This window comes from Panthera tigris, chromosome B4, assembly GCF_018350195.1.
Source record: "Panthera tigris isolate Pti1 chromosome B4, P.tigris_Pti1_mat1.1, whole genome shotgun sequence".
Classification (NCBI taxonomy): Eukaryota; Metazoa; Chordata; class Mammalia; order Carnivora; family Felidae; genus Panthera; species Panthera tigris.
In genome coordinates, this window is record NC_056666.1 from 47,576,968 (window position 1) to 47,590,718 (window position 13,751).

The 13,751-nt window shown below is 38.4% G+C and overlaps 2 protein-coding genes across 6 annotated transcripts in view; one reads left to right on the forward strand and one right to left on the reverse strand.

The window, feature by feature from the left end:
- Positions 1-5,343, forward strand: part of LOC102964041 (activating transcription factor 7 interacting protein) — a 120,849-nt gene extending 115,506 nt beyond the window's left edge. For all 5 annotated transcript variants that reach the window (XM_042991801.1, XM_042991799.1, XM_042991803.1 and 2 more), the window contains one exon: positions 674-5,343. In XM_042991801.1, the coding sequence (XP_042847735.1) occupies positions 674-1,093 (420 nt within the window). In that variant the 3' untranslated portion in view covers positions 1,094-5,343. The remainder of the gene's footprint in view (positions 1-673) is intronic.
- A 693-nt stretch (positions 5,344-6,036) lies between these two features.
- The window catches only part of PLBD1 (phospholipase B domain containing 1), a 52,825-nt gene continuing 45,110 nt past the window's right edge, over positions 6,037-13,751 (reverse strand). Inside the window, exons 7-11 of the mRNA XM_042991804.1 lie at positions 13,192-13,392; positions 12,945-13,085; positions 8,287-8,472; positions 7,564-7,670; positions 6,037-6,343 (exon numbers count right to left, since the gene is read on the reverse strand). Coding sequence (XP_042847738.1) covers positions 6,161-6,343; positions 7,564-7,670; positions 8,287-8,472; positions 12,945-13,085; positions 13,192-13,392 — 818 coding nt within the window. The 3' untranslated portion in view covers positions 6,037-6,160. The remainder of the gene's footprint in view (positions 6,344-7,563; positions 7,671-8,286; positions 8,473-12,944; positions 13,086-13,191; positions 13,393-13,751) is intronic.

The following is a 13,751-nucleotide window of genomic DNA, read 5'->3' on the forward strand; positions in this document are numbered from 1 at the left end:
TAAAAGTTAATGTTTGTTTTTGCCCCTAAATCCCTTTACTTTCCTATCCCTTATTCATGCTTTACCTATTGGCAGAAAAGAACATGGTTCTTCCTGCATTTCTAAATCTTACCGTTCTTAGTGCACTTTAAATGTGACCATTTTTGTGCAGACTGACCAAGAACATAATATACATTCAGCATTAAATGTGCTTATTCATGGTATGCTACTGTCTTTAGATAGAAAAATGGCCTAAAAATAAAAGTAGAGTTAAATACTCAAATTATTTACTATAGACTGTATCATAACACGTGATATTTTAAAATGTTATATTATTCTAAAATAAGAATCTGTAACATAGGTAAACATAAATTATTTTGTTTAAGATAGATGATTATTTTAGCTTCTATCAAAATGATGTTCCATTAGCAAAGGCTTTTATTTCCTGAGGAAAGCGCAATTTTTTAGATGTAGAAAGTATACAGGAGTAACCTCAGCACCATTGTTTATGGCATGATTGGTTACAAATCACCAAATAGGACTAGCCATATGTGCCATAGTATATGGTATTTCTTGGTATTCTTGATATAAAATGATATTTCTCTAAATGACCTCTAAGATGTTTTAGTTGTAGCATTCAGAAATAGTCCTTTCTGTAATCATTATTAAGTCAACATGACTCTTTTTTTGTTAGGAGCCCCCCCGCCCTGTGCACCCAGCACCCTTACCAGAAGCCCCACAGCCACAGCGTCTGCCCCCAGAAGCTGCCAGCACATCTCTGCCTCAGAAGCCACACTTGAAGTTAGCACGAGTTCAGAGTCAAAACGGCATTGTACTGTCATGGAGTGTCCTGGAGGTAGATCGAAGCTGTGCCACTGTGGACAGCTATCATCTCTATGCTTACCATGAGGAACCCAGTGCCACTGTGCCCTCACAATGGAAAAAGATTGGAGAAGTAAAGGCACTTCCCTTGCCCATGGCATGCACTCTCACCCAGTTTGTATCTGGCAGCAAATACTATTTTGCAGTACGAGCCAAGGATATTTATGGACGTTTTGGACCTTTCTGTGATCCTCAGTCAACAGATGTGATCTCTTCTTCCCAGAGCAGTTAAACCTTGGAGCCTCTATCTCTTCCTCTTTCTGACTTCCACTTTTTGGTCTTGTTTTAATCTTGTGCATGATATCCATTGTAAAATCCACATTGTGCAAGATTTCTTGGACAGCTGTGTATATACACTACATTTGTTTATAATCAGAAGTAAAATAAACAGCCCATAAAGCAAGAATCTTCTCCTGGACAATTGAAGCTTCAAGGTTCTGAAATGTAAATGTGCACCTTGCTTTAGTTTTAAGGCTGGGGAATATGTGTGGGTGTTTATGTGTGTTTTTCCCTATTTATATGTTTACTGCGGTGGAACCTCCTATTTCCATTCTCAATTTTACCTCTCTTCAGGTATTAAGTAAGTAGATCGAGGGATCAGAAGTATGGTATGTAACTGGCACGATTCTACTTCTAAGGGATCTGTAGTTCATGGTTAAATGATTTTAACTGAATCTGAACAAAACCCAAAGAAAGAAAGAAAAAGAAGAATGGTGAAATAGTTTAAAATAGGTTCATTTGAACACAGGAAAGGATCTGTCTTTTTTCTTTTGTTGGTTGTTCATTAGGTAAAAAAGATCTGCAGTGGCCCCTCTCTTTCCTAATCTGGCTCTTACATTTATTTTGTGCCTTAGAGATTAACTACAAAAATAAACATGACCATTTGTCCATTGTTGATCTTCTCTTTCAGGCTTTTGCCCTTCATTTCTCCTTCATCTCCACTAAATATAGCACACCTCCTCTCAAGTCACTTTTAAACCAATCCTTTTAGGTATATTGTTATCAGTGGCATCACTACATTTAACTCTCCAAATTTGACTTGCTCTTTTCTTCTAATAATGTAAATGCTTTTATCTTTGGTCACTATTTAAATTAACTGTGTAAAATGGACCAAGAAAGACCATATTATGTAAGAAAATTGTTTTTCAAACATATTTTAGGATTTATGTTGCATACTGTGTTAGAGATTATAAAAGCAGTGTTAGTTCTCTTTATCACTCAAAGCATAGTATTCTTTCAAATGTAGTAAAGAATAAAATTCACAAAGTACAGTGAACTAAATATCAAAGGGAAAGCTTTATTTCCTTATTGTCATATCATTCTTTCTGTTTTAACCTTTTAACTTTATTTTGATGGTGCCAAGTTTTGTCTGATTTACCCTCTGTCAGCTTTAGATAGGATTTGGGGTTATTTTATTTAACAGTTAGGTATAACTTTCTGTGTGTCTCTGTTCCTGTTCAAAGTTAATCAAATTCATTTTAGGTCCTGGACTTTCAGTATGAGTGCCAGCTCTCCTGGTTTCAGGTAGGTGTTCGAGGGTAGATAGTTTAGGGCAGGAGAAATGGGGTAAGTTTGGGGATGAGAGAGAATGATTGGGAATAGTGTGAAAGGAATTCATGGAGTTTGTGAAATAGTTTTTCAAGTCATCTTCTTTTACCTTATTTAAATTCCTACCTTCTCAAAACAAATTCATCTTTAGTTTTCCCTGGAATTATAGGAGGGAGCTATTCCTTCTGTGAATGCTGCTTTGTTTGCAACTTTGATGGCTTGTAATGAGAAGCATTCTAGTTGTAAAACTCTCATTAGAGACTTTCACCGGTCAGTGTACTGTCACATTAGGTGTGAAGTTTGATGCTGAAGAAAGTCTACAGATTGCCAAAATTGTAAATGTTCCAAAACCTTCCTTTCACTTTCAGAAAATGAGACCACAATGAGAATTAAAGTTTTTATCAATCAGATTTGCCAAGCATGTAGATGTTACTCATTCTAGGACTGATGGTGGTAAAGAAGTTGCCAGTGTCATGCCAATCAAAATTCTGAAAGGGAGAATTTGATGACCTTCTAGATGTGTATGAACACCTATCTATATCTGCATGTATATATGTTTTTACCTGCAATGGTTGCATTGTTGATTATGTGATCAAGATCATTCCTGTCTGCAGAATGGAAGGCCCGTGTTCAAAATTGTTCTTTATTGGCCGGTTTATGGTCATGTGATGACAATTTGCCCTAGCCTAGAAAAGCTTCCCTTGGTGAATGTTTTTATTTATATTCACTAATCTTTTTTTTTTTTTTTTAAAGCTTTCATAGCATTATGTAATCAGGCAAAAAAGCCCAGTAGAATGAAAGTATTTTAGCCTATATTGTGTGTTTTCTGTCAAAGGAAGAAATAATAAATTACCAAATAGTAACCCTAAAAATATATTTACTATAGCAAAATCAAACTTTTTATTCCAGAAGGTGGAAGGAAGGAAGCTACAAAGAGAGACTGTAATTATTTGAGGAAAGCGTTTATTATGAGATGCTTTCCTCAGATTAGCCTGCCATGGGATTTATAGGCAACATCTATATTGAATTTACTGAAAAATGCTAGGCTTAGAACTGTTGGCTTTTATTTTGGGCAGGTTTTAATGTTGATGAGCTGACTTTCTGTTTGGTTCATTTCTTTTGGGAGAAAGAATGGAAGACTCAACTAGAAATAGCTACTGATTACAGACCATATTGTAGCAATTCACACTCCATGGTACCTTTTTTATTTCATGGTACCTTTTCACAAAGTATTACAGATAAGTTTGATTATCCCATTTTGGGAATGCAAGTTTGCTGCATTTGTAGCTGGACAATACTTGTCCAAGTGCTGCCTTATTGGAAATTCTGAAAACTTCTGATATATTGACCTGAAATGTAGGGTGTTCATATGGCTTTTAAAAAGTATGATGTTTGTTACTCTCTGTTTTGCACTTTGTCAGAGTAACTTTCACCCTGTTTTAAGTGTAAGCCTCATTTAAAAATTATGTTCTTGCCAGTAAATTTATAAATTACAAAGACAACATCTGTTGTTAGCTGTTAACTTTATGAGGTAACTATATCCCTGTTTCTTTGGACTCACTTTAAAATATGCAGAATACTGTTTAACACAGTAGACGTTTATGAGAGAAGTGAGGACATACAGCTTTCTTCCTTGAAAAGTATTTATTGGGATGTCATTTGCCTCACAGAGAGTGTTCCCCACTCACCCTACCCCGATTGCTGGATAATAAATAAAAGGTTTAAATGAAAAACGTGACCTAAAGCAAGGAGCTTAGAATCTTTGGTACATCTGTCTGCAAATTCCTTAGATGGGCTGCACTATACAGTTCTCTTACTGTATTGGGAAAGTGTTAACTTAGTTTTTGTCGTTTGCTCTTTTGCTTACATTTTCCAAATTATCATTTATGCAGCCAGGTGAATGTTAATATTGCATGATATGCACTTATCTTGTTCCACGAATTTTCCAGTACTGTACAAAATTAACAAAATAATGCCTGTGGTATCTTATCTTACTTTGATATTTGATACACTGTGATTTTAGCACAGTAGAGTACTGAAAAGACCTTCCAAGTGTTCTCCCCAACTTTCCTTCTTGGGCTGTTTCAGTATCATATGAGTTATTTGTTATTTTAATTCCATCATTGACCAGTCATTGGCCTATTTTATTCTAATTTCCAGAAAAAACCATGCCCCAAATTTGGATTGTTGGAAATAAGTCTCTCTAAAAGCAACGTATGATTTTGCCTTCCTTACTATTTACTGGGTGGGTGATGCCCCTCTCCCACTTTTTAAAATTTTTGGACAAACAAAAAGAACAGGTGTTTTGTTAGTGTGACAGACATAGATCTAATTCCTAAAACATATTCCCCTTGAGCCAGCCAATGGGGAGGAAAGGATGATAAAACACACGTTTTGTCTTCTCATCTTCAAATAGTTTTATCATGTTACGTAAGTTTTTTTTTTTGTTTGTTTTTTTTTTTAATTTGTAGAGTCAGCTAAGTACCCATCATTTATGTTTAAATGCTGAGGGGGGGGTTTGTTTTTGTTTTGTTTTGGTTTTGGTTTTTGGTTTTTTTTTTTAGTTTTTGTACATAAGGTAACTGGGCAATCAAACACCTTTTGGGGATCCTGGCTTTATTATTTTCTCAGCCATTTCAAAATTAAATATAAAAGTAGATCTTTTGTAGGAAACTTGCATCCTGATTTTTCTTTATTGCAGGTGAAAGTGTAAATAGTAAGACAATGTTTAAGACCTTCCTAATGTCTAATATAAACTGGGCTATAGCAAGTTGCCCTATTTTTATTAGGTTTTGAAGGTTTTTGTGGGTTTTTTTTTCTTTTTTAAATGTACAGTAGAGTGGTGTCTGTATAAGTGTTAACTGTAGTGGGATTTTGTCCAGCAAGCCTGACATTTATACTTTGAAATAAACTACTGGGTTTTTAACATTCTGAGTATTCTGATTCATTGTAATTATTCTCAGCCCTTGTGTTGCTTTTGGAAGTTCTCACCTTATTAAGAATCACCCATTATACTGTGTAATATTGTTTATTTAACCTACTTGGCAATATTTCATCACTCAAACCGCATACAGTTCTCTAGCTTTGAAAGAAAAATTGCTCTATACAGTTTTGCTCCCAGATTAGATATGCTGCTTTTAACTAGTGGGAGACAACATTAAGGTCATATTGTGTGCCTAGTCTGCACCATGAAGAATCAGCTGGTGCTTATTAATGATCAGAAAAATCACTAACTGCATTTCCATTAGAGGTTCCTTTGAAAACGCAGTTCCACCATCCCCTAGGGCTTTGCCCTTAAGTATATCCAGCCAGGGGAAGGAGAAAGAGCATGGAAGAGTACAGGTTTTTAGGGGCCGAGCCCAGAAGTGACACTAATTTTGGACTCCTTTGGCAAGAACCCTGTCACACGGCACAACTATCTAGGGGAACCTGGGTGATGTGTTCTGTGTGGCCAGGCATAAAAGGAGAATATGGATCTGGCTGAGCAGTTTCTGCCATACCGTCCTGTATATAAACTTGTATGCTGAAGCCAGTTAGTTATCTTCTAGAATATTTCCTCTACACTCTGTCACCCTATAGTGAATGTTTGTTGTCAAAACCTACAAAATCAATAGTAGAAAATAAAAGTGACAGACTGAATTTAATATATTTTATTAAGATTAATTCTGAATGGAAAAAACATAGCTAAAATAGTGCCTTTGGAATCTTGTTTGCGACCTTCTATTCCCTTCTGTTCCCTCAAATCCCTCCTTCATTTTATGTCCTGTTTCAAAATTGGTTTCATGATAATAAAATCAAAGTTGTAGGTCTCTGGCATGCCCTGGTGGAGAGTTTTGTTGAAACGGTTCCAGTGAAAAACAGGGAGGCCATCTTGTACTGTGGGACCACTAATGGCATGGGCTGTGTACGCTGATGCTAGGTAGATATCGGCCACCTGGAAAGGGAAAGGAGAGGGACATTTTAGAAAAAAACATTTGGAAAAAAATTCACTAAATCCCCGTTTTTTTCCCTTTTTTTTTGTTTTTGTCCTTTTTTTTCCAAAGTCACAATATTAGCCCCCCTTTTGAAACAAAATCTTGCAAGCTCCCACAATATGCTCTTCCATAACCATTTGGCGTTCCAATGTGAATTGAGCAGAAGTGCATTAGGTTAACGTAGCCAAAAGTGTGAGGTCTGGAGTCAAAGTGCTCATATTCAGAATTCTAGCTCCAAAACTTATTTTAAAATAACCACTGTTTCGCTCAGTTTTCTCATTTGCAAAAGGGTAATAACCCAACTTCTTGGAGGGGTTGTCAGAAGGAGTTAGGGAGCAGTTTATATGAAGCAGAATGTAGGCTTCAATAAAAGTTGTTATTAGGGCAGTAACGAGTTTTAAAGTAGAAGGAACTCTATTAAAATAGGAGGTCTGTGGTTCTCAAAAGCACCTAAACATTGGATAGCACCAGATCTTAACCTTAGAGAAAAAGGAAGAACATGTCTCCTAACTTCTGATTTTCCACGTATTCAAAATGGCTCAAGAAAAATGCTAATAAATTAAGTATATCCTTTAGCAGAAACTCTTCTGATGAAAATCGGCAGACTCCTCTCTCCAGAGGAAAGTAAATTTGGCAGATGGAGGCTTGGCTTGGGTTCTCTCAGGCAAGGCAGCAGACATGATTCTCTTTGTGTATTCGGGAATGGCTAGAACACTTCTTGCACACTTTACTGAATGTTTGCAAATACCATTAAAAAGAAATAAACATTCACTGGGGTTTCATGTGTGCCAGGCTCTCTATACCCACTAATTTTTTTTTAACTTTACACAACATATTTACTTTACACATTAAGACTAGAGCTTTCCTGTAGCTAAAAAGTAGCTTGAGTAGGAACGAGACTACTCTGAAGCCTATGAGGCAAGTACTATTATTATGCCCATCTTCCAGATAGGGAAACAAGCATTACAAGATCGTGGAATTTACTATTATTTGGCAGAGGAGGGCCTTGAAGTTAGGCGATGGGACCTACTATCAGAATCTCTTAAAAAGCTGACTCCTGAACTGACTTTATGGTCAGAGACAGTATTGTGCTTTACACCGCAGAAATCCCTGCAGCTTTGCCTTTGAATAGGTTTATGTGCTTGTGAAAATTAAATTCAAAAGCCAATAAGCATGTTACCTTCGTGTCATAGCAACCTCCAGGACTTGGGTTAAGTGAGTTCAGGTCCTCACGGCAGCAGATGGTATTGCAGGGATCGCCCTTACTGTAAGGATCCTTCTTATAATCTAGAAAACAGTGATGGGGAAAAGGGTGAGTACTGGCTATTCGGCGATACACCTACCCCCCTGGTAAGCTTTTTGGACCTGCTGAAGTATATAGATGATCAGAGAGTATACCCCAGTGGCCTCTTTGACCTAGTCTGCTCTCAAGAAACTTGCACGGTGAAGAGTTGACAGAAGAGAGGTAATAAAGGAGAAATGTGCATCAATGTTTTTCTACAAAATAAATACAAATTTGATGCTGTTCATCACAAATAAAGTATTCATGAATAATTTTTGTTTTATTAGCTGCTTTTGTCCTTGGAAGAAAACCTGGGTTAGGGTTGGTGGGGGGGTGGTAAAAAGAAAGTACACTGTATGAGTTATTCTGTGTTTTACATATTTTTTCCCAGTTAAAAAAACATGTAGAATCTTTTTCCCTGTCATTTTATAAAATAGGACAAAATTCTATTTGTTCAGAATAAAATATGTATATTATTGATTGAATACTGAATACTTAACTTCTTATAATTCCTTCTAGTACAGAGATGGATTCTTTACGTGGGGAAACTTACATGGATTCTTTATCCCTTTGGAAGAAAAGGAGTTTTGAAGAATGATTCTTGAGAAATGTGCTACGTACTGTTGTATCGCATGATATATTTCATGGATGCCATATCAGTCACTTTCCCTTGGTCACGCCGGAAGATTTTGGCTCGTGAAGCCATATCATAGGAGTACTCCAAACCCAGCTTCTGAACTAACATTGGATAGCCACTCCAGTTGTAGATTTTTTCATGGAAAGGAATGTTGTAGGAGGGCCAATATCCTGATTTGGAATGGAAAGGAAGCAGGGAGACAGAAAAGAGAGATGGGACAAAATAGATGTTATTAACGATAGTTTCTTTTGAAAATTGGCACAGGTGTGTGATTACAAAATGATATTATAAAGAAAATTAAGCTTTGAATGTGAACACTGGCCTTCACACTGGATCCTTTTAAATTTACAGAATCAGTACACTTCTAGATTGTTCCATTAGGGAAAGAAGAGCATCAGAATTCTTTGTTTCTCACTCAAAATTCTTAAAGCAATCTGTTAACCAGAAAATAACTTTATTATCTATAGAGCAAAATGAAGCATAACACAGAGTGGTCTGGGGGAATTGGTTTAAGTTAGTTACTGAAATGCCAAAAAATGGTTTCACAATGTGGCCCCACCAGGGAACAGGCCAGATGCTAATCATGGGGTAGTGGAAGAACACAGTACCTAGAGTTGAGGAAACCTGAATTCTAGGCTCAGGGCTGACTCTCTAGGTCTTAGGCAGTTAACATCACTTTATTTTCTTTTTTAACGGAGAGGGAAAGGAAGAATCCATGGTTCGAAGAGACTAGAGATGATCTTTAAGGTTCCAGTGGGTTTTAACTTCCTTGTAAGCATTCATTAAGGCTTAGCTTCATTCAGAACTTCATAATGTGCCAAGACCACAGAGCCCATTAGTCACGAAGCATCAAACATGTGACACAGCTCTGGTACAATCAATATTTCAGGAACATCCCATATTACAATGGCCTGGGCTACTGTCCATAGGACAGTCAGTCAACACAGGGACTCCTCCATCGTTCAGGGGCTAACCTCCCACCCTCATATTGTCTTGGCATTGGTTTGCCTTTCTCTTTTTTTTTTTTTTTTTTACTGTTTTATAGAACCCCCTACTTTGGGGTGAGGTCACTGATTAAAAAAATGACAAGACATTCGATGGTGCTGATTCTGGGACACAGACCAGCATCAGGAAGAACTGAGATAAAGACAACATTGAAATGACAGGCTAAAATCATGTGTATAATATAGTATATCTAGGCTACATATAGATTTAGGAATTAGACTGCCTGGATCTGAAGCTTGGTTCTGCCATCATTAGGTATGTGACCGTAGACAAAGTATTTAAATTCTCTGTGCTTCAGTTTCTTCATCTATAAAATGTGAACAATGACAGTACTTACCTTATAAGGATTATTATGAGCATTGAAATAAGTTCAAACAGATGAAATACTTACAATAGTGTCTAATACTTGGTAAGCATTAGATGAATATTAACTATTATATTTCTCTCCCTTTTTTTTTTAACTTTTTAATGTTAAATGAGAGACAGAGAGAGACAGAGCATGAGTGGGGGAGGGGTAGAAAGATTGGGAGACACAGAATCCTAAGCAGACTCCAGGCTCTGAGCTATCAGCACAGAGCCCGATGCGGGGCTTGAACCCACTAACTGTGAGATCATAACCTGAGCCAAAGTCGGATGCTCAACCGAATGAGCCACCCAGGCATCCCTATAATTATATTTCTCTTTATGTGAACACAGATCAAATGAATAATAAAAATAGCTGCTTTATCCTTCACATTTTCATAAAGCTTCATGATTTACAAAAACATTTAAAATAGAGTATCATGTATATTTCCCAACAACCTAATGATGTATAAGCATTACCATCCCTCCTAATAAAGGAAGAAATAAAGCTTCAGAGATGACAGATGCCTCCGTTCTAATCAAGGGCTTCTATCGATATACCACAGTTGCTTCCAAGTTTTGGAAGCGGGGCCTGGGTGGCTCCATCAGTTAAGTGACTCTTGATTTTGGTTCAGGTCATGATCTCATGGTTCATGGGTGAAGCCCCACATGGAGCTCTGTGCTGACTGTGCGGAGCCTGCTTGGATTCTCTCTCTCTTCCCCTCCCCCACTTGTGCTTGCTCTCTCTCTCTCTCCCGCTCAAAAATAAATAAACTTTAAAAAAAAGAAAGGAAAAGAAAATTCTAGGAGGCTCATGGGACTTTTTGTCTTTTATCATAATGGCTATATGATATCACTTAATTATTTGGGCAAATCACATATTTCTTTCTGAGCCTTTCTTTCCTTACAGTAAAATGGTAACAATGCCACTTAATCTGGAAGTATGTTAATGAAGACCAAACAACGGAACGTAAGTAAAAGGCCCAGAAGGGACTGCCGAGTATATAGGAGACAATGAATTTAACTCTCTGTTTTTCCCACCACTGGCAAAATAACTACAAACAGATCAGCACCAGCTTTTATTTTAGTCCCAGGGTAGGTTTCTTCATGGGATCTAGGAACCACATTGCAAAGAACCTGAATCTGCCATTCAATAATCAGCAGCAGTCCAAGAAAAGGCCTTGAATAATCTGTCCCCTTCAACAAGCGTCTCCCTCTTGAGGCACGCTAGTTTTATAAGGCTCTTACCAGCTGGATGAACCAGGCTTCAGGCTCAGACAGCCGACTTCTCAGTGTTGAATTGTCATCCTAACCAAGTGACTGCCTCATGATTTGACTTCTCAGGTCAATTTTCCTTCAAAAAAGGAAGTAGGTCTGCTTCTTGGTGGTATCTGATCTGCTTGGCAATTGAAGTTTCCACCTCCATTAATTCTGTTTTATGCAGATTATGAGCATGTAGCGTGTGTGAGCCATTTCTGCTGAGACGGCTCTCCCTGGATGTCATTATAAAATCTCTGGGGACCTGGGAGCCTGAGGACCAGGCCCTGATTTCCAGGGTCCATACCTTACCTTGGTTCCATTCCGACTCCTCTATCAGGTGATCTATTGCAGTAGTTTCCTAACTAGACTCCTGCCTTCTCTCTGACTTCAAGTCTGTTCTCCCTTTTCAACAACTCCCATTTTCTAAAGGATAAAGTCTACACTGCTTAGCAGGATATACAAGGCTGGTATGTTTCACCTTCCACTACCCACCACGTCATAGCCTTCCCTCTAGCTATCTCGAGCTAACAGTTTATCAAACACACCACACTTTTCGTGCCTCCATTTGTCCGGGCATCCCCTTATCAAATTGGTGAGCTCTTTTCAGACATCATCTGCGCTCCCATTTGTTCAACAAATGTGCAAATATGTGTGCCAAACAGCAGGTTCAATGCAAAATAAAAGTACGTGCTTTGTGTCAGCAATGTGCTCAAGAATCATCTCCCTTAATTCTCATAACAACTTTGTGAAGTTACAAGGGTGCACACTCCCACATCCGAAAACTCTTGGGGGCCAGATGTTTCAGAATTCAGGGTCTTGCAGACTTTAGAACAGCAATGGAGTTGCTGTATATGACACTGCAGCCTCCATGGGGAATATCTCATAAAGGCCCTGAAATTTCTGTAGCCTAATGTGTAGTCTCCCTAGACGAGAGGAAATAAAGACTAAATGGGCAGGTCAAGTCTACCAAACTACCAAACTGGTAGGTTTTGCTACCCAAATGAGTTCAGGTCAGGTCATATTTTGCTACTAAGTTTACTAGGGAAAAAACAAAACAACAGCAACAACAACAAAAATTTTGAGATTTCAAAATTACAAATAAGTGATTGTGGGCCTGTACCACTACTGTCATGCTTTACAGATGAAGAAAGTGGGACTTGGAGAGAGGGGATCATTTGTTTGAGATTTGGAGGAGCAGAGGTTCAAATCAAGGCAGTGTCACTCCAAACCTTGTGCTTCAAATATATGAGTTCTGGTCTTGCCTTCCAGACCCGCCTTTTCTGATCCCTCCCACTGACAGCAGCTCCCACTGGGCTTGGGACACCCAGACTTTATGACTGCTCTTCCCTTTCTGGGTTCTAATGGCTGCTTTATGTGCCTTGTCCTCACTAGACTGAGTTTCTAAAGGTCAGGGATTTTGTACCTGCATCCATGCTTTTCCAGTCCCTGAGCCGAGGTAGCACCTCTATAAATATTTGCTGAATTTGACTAAAAGCTTTACTCAGGAACCAAGGAGAGAAGGTAATATTAGAGCTATGAGAAGTCATAATATTATCAATGTCTGGCTTTGAGGACTCCTGGGTGGCTCAGTTAGCTGAGCTTCTGACTCTTGATTCAGCTCAGGTCATGGTCTCACAGTCATGAGATCGAGTCCCATGTCGGGCTCTGCACTGACAGCGTGTAGCCTGCTTGAGATTCTCTCTCTCTCCCTCTCTCTCTCTATTCCTCCCCCACTCATGCTCACGTGCTTTCTCTCTCTCTCTCTCTCTCAAAATACATAGATAGACATTAAAAAAATAAATGTCTGGCTCTGTCACAAACTATACAATGCCACAGAAAGAGTTAGAGGTGCAGATTTTACATGTTGAGCTGAACCCGGTAATTCTTTCCCAGCATAACTAGCAACAGCATTCCCATCCTTTCTTTCCCACTATAGACCACCCGCCATGACACATTCACACGCCACACATTCCCCACCATATACACGTACACACACACTCATCAGACTTCCAGACTTCTAGCATGAAGAAAGTACCTTTCCGTAGAACATTAGTTTGGTCAGAATATTCTACATATGTAGGAATTTGCTCCACAATATACAGAGTGTCGCTGTCAAGGCTGTACTTCGGCTTTATCTTCTTCAGGTCCAGGACCATGTATTGATTGTTGTAGGTGCCTGAAATATTGGGAGACGTGAAGCAGAATGTGAGTGTGACTCTACTGGTTAACTCAAAATCTAAACATATGTACATGTCTAAAAGCTATTCTCTCGGGCCACTCACCAGAGTTGTACTTTGAAAAGATCTCTGCCCACTGCCTGCCACCATTTGCCATCATATTGGCCACACGGACCCTTTGCCACGCCAGGAGAGACTGGGGTACCACAAGCTTCAGTAGGGTTTTATTATACACACTATTTGTGGTCTGTAGCAATATCAAGCCACTGCTAAGAATGTAAAAGTCATCCAGAGACTCCAAAAATCCTACAGGAGAGAGAAATACACAAATCAGCGTACGTATGCCTGGTATATTCAACCCGACGTTATTAGCACAGCGCTTTGCGTACACGATGCATTTTGCAGAAAGTATTAGTTATAATGATCCTTATCTGCAGCAGGCCTCCCCTAGGTTGGACTCACCTCTGTGACAGTTATTTAACAGTTGCTTATAAAGATGCCAGTGAACCTCTGGCCTTAGATTCTCTACTGATAATTTTTTATTTTATAATTTGAACGATAAAAATATATTAAATCAGGACTATTCCAATTTTCAAAAATGATAAATAGAAATAGATACCCACTAACTAGGATTTTGCAGAACTTTTAACTAGGGAGGGATATTA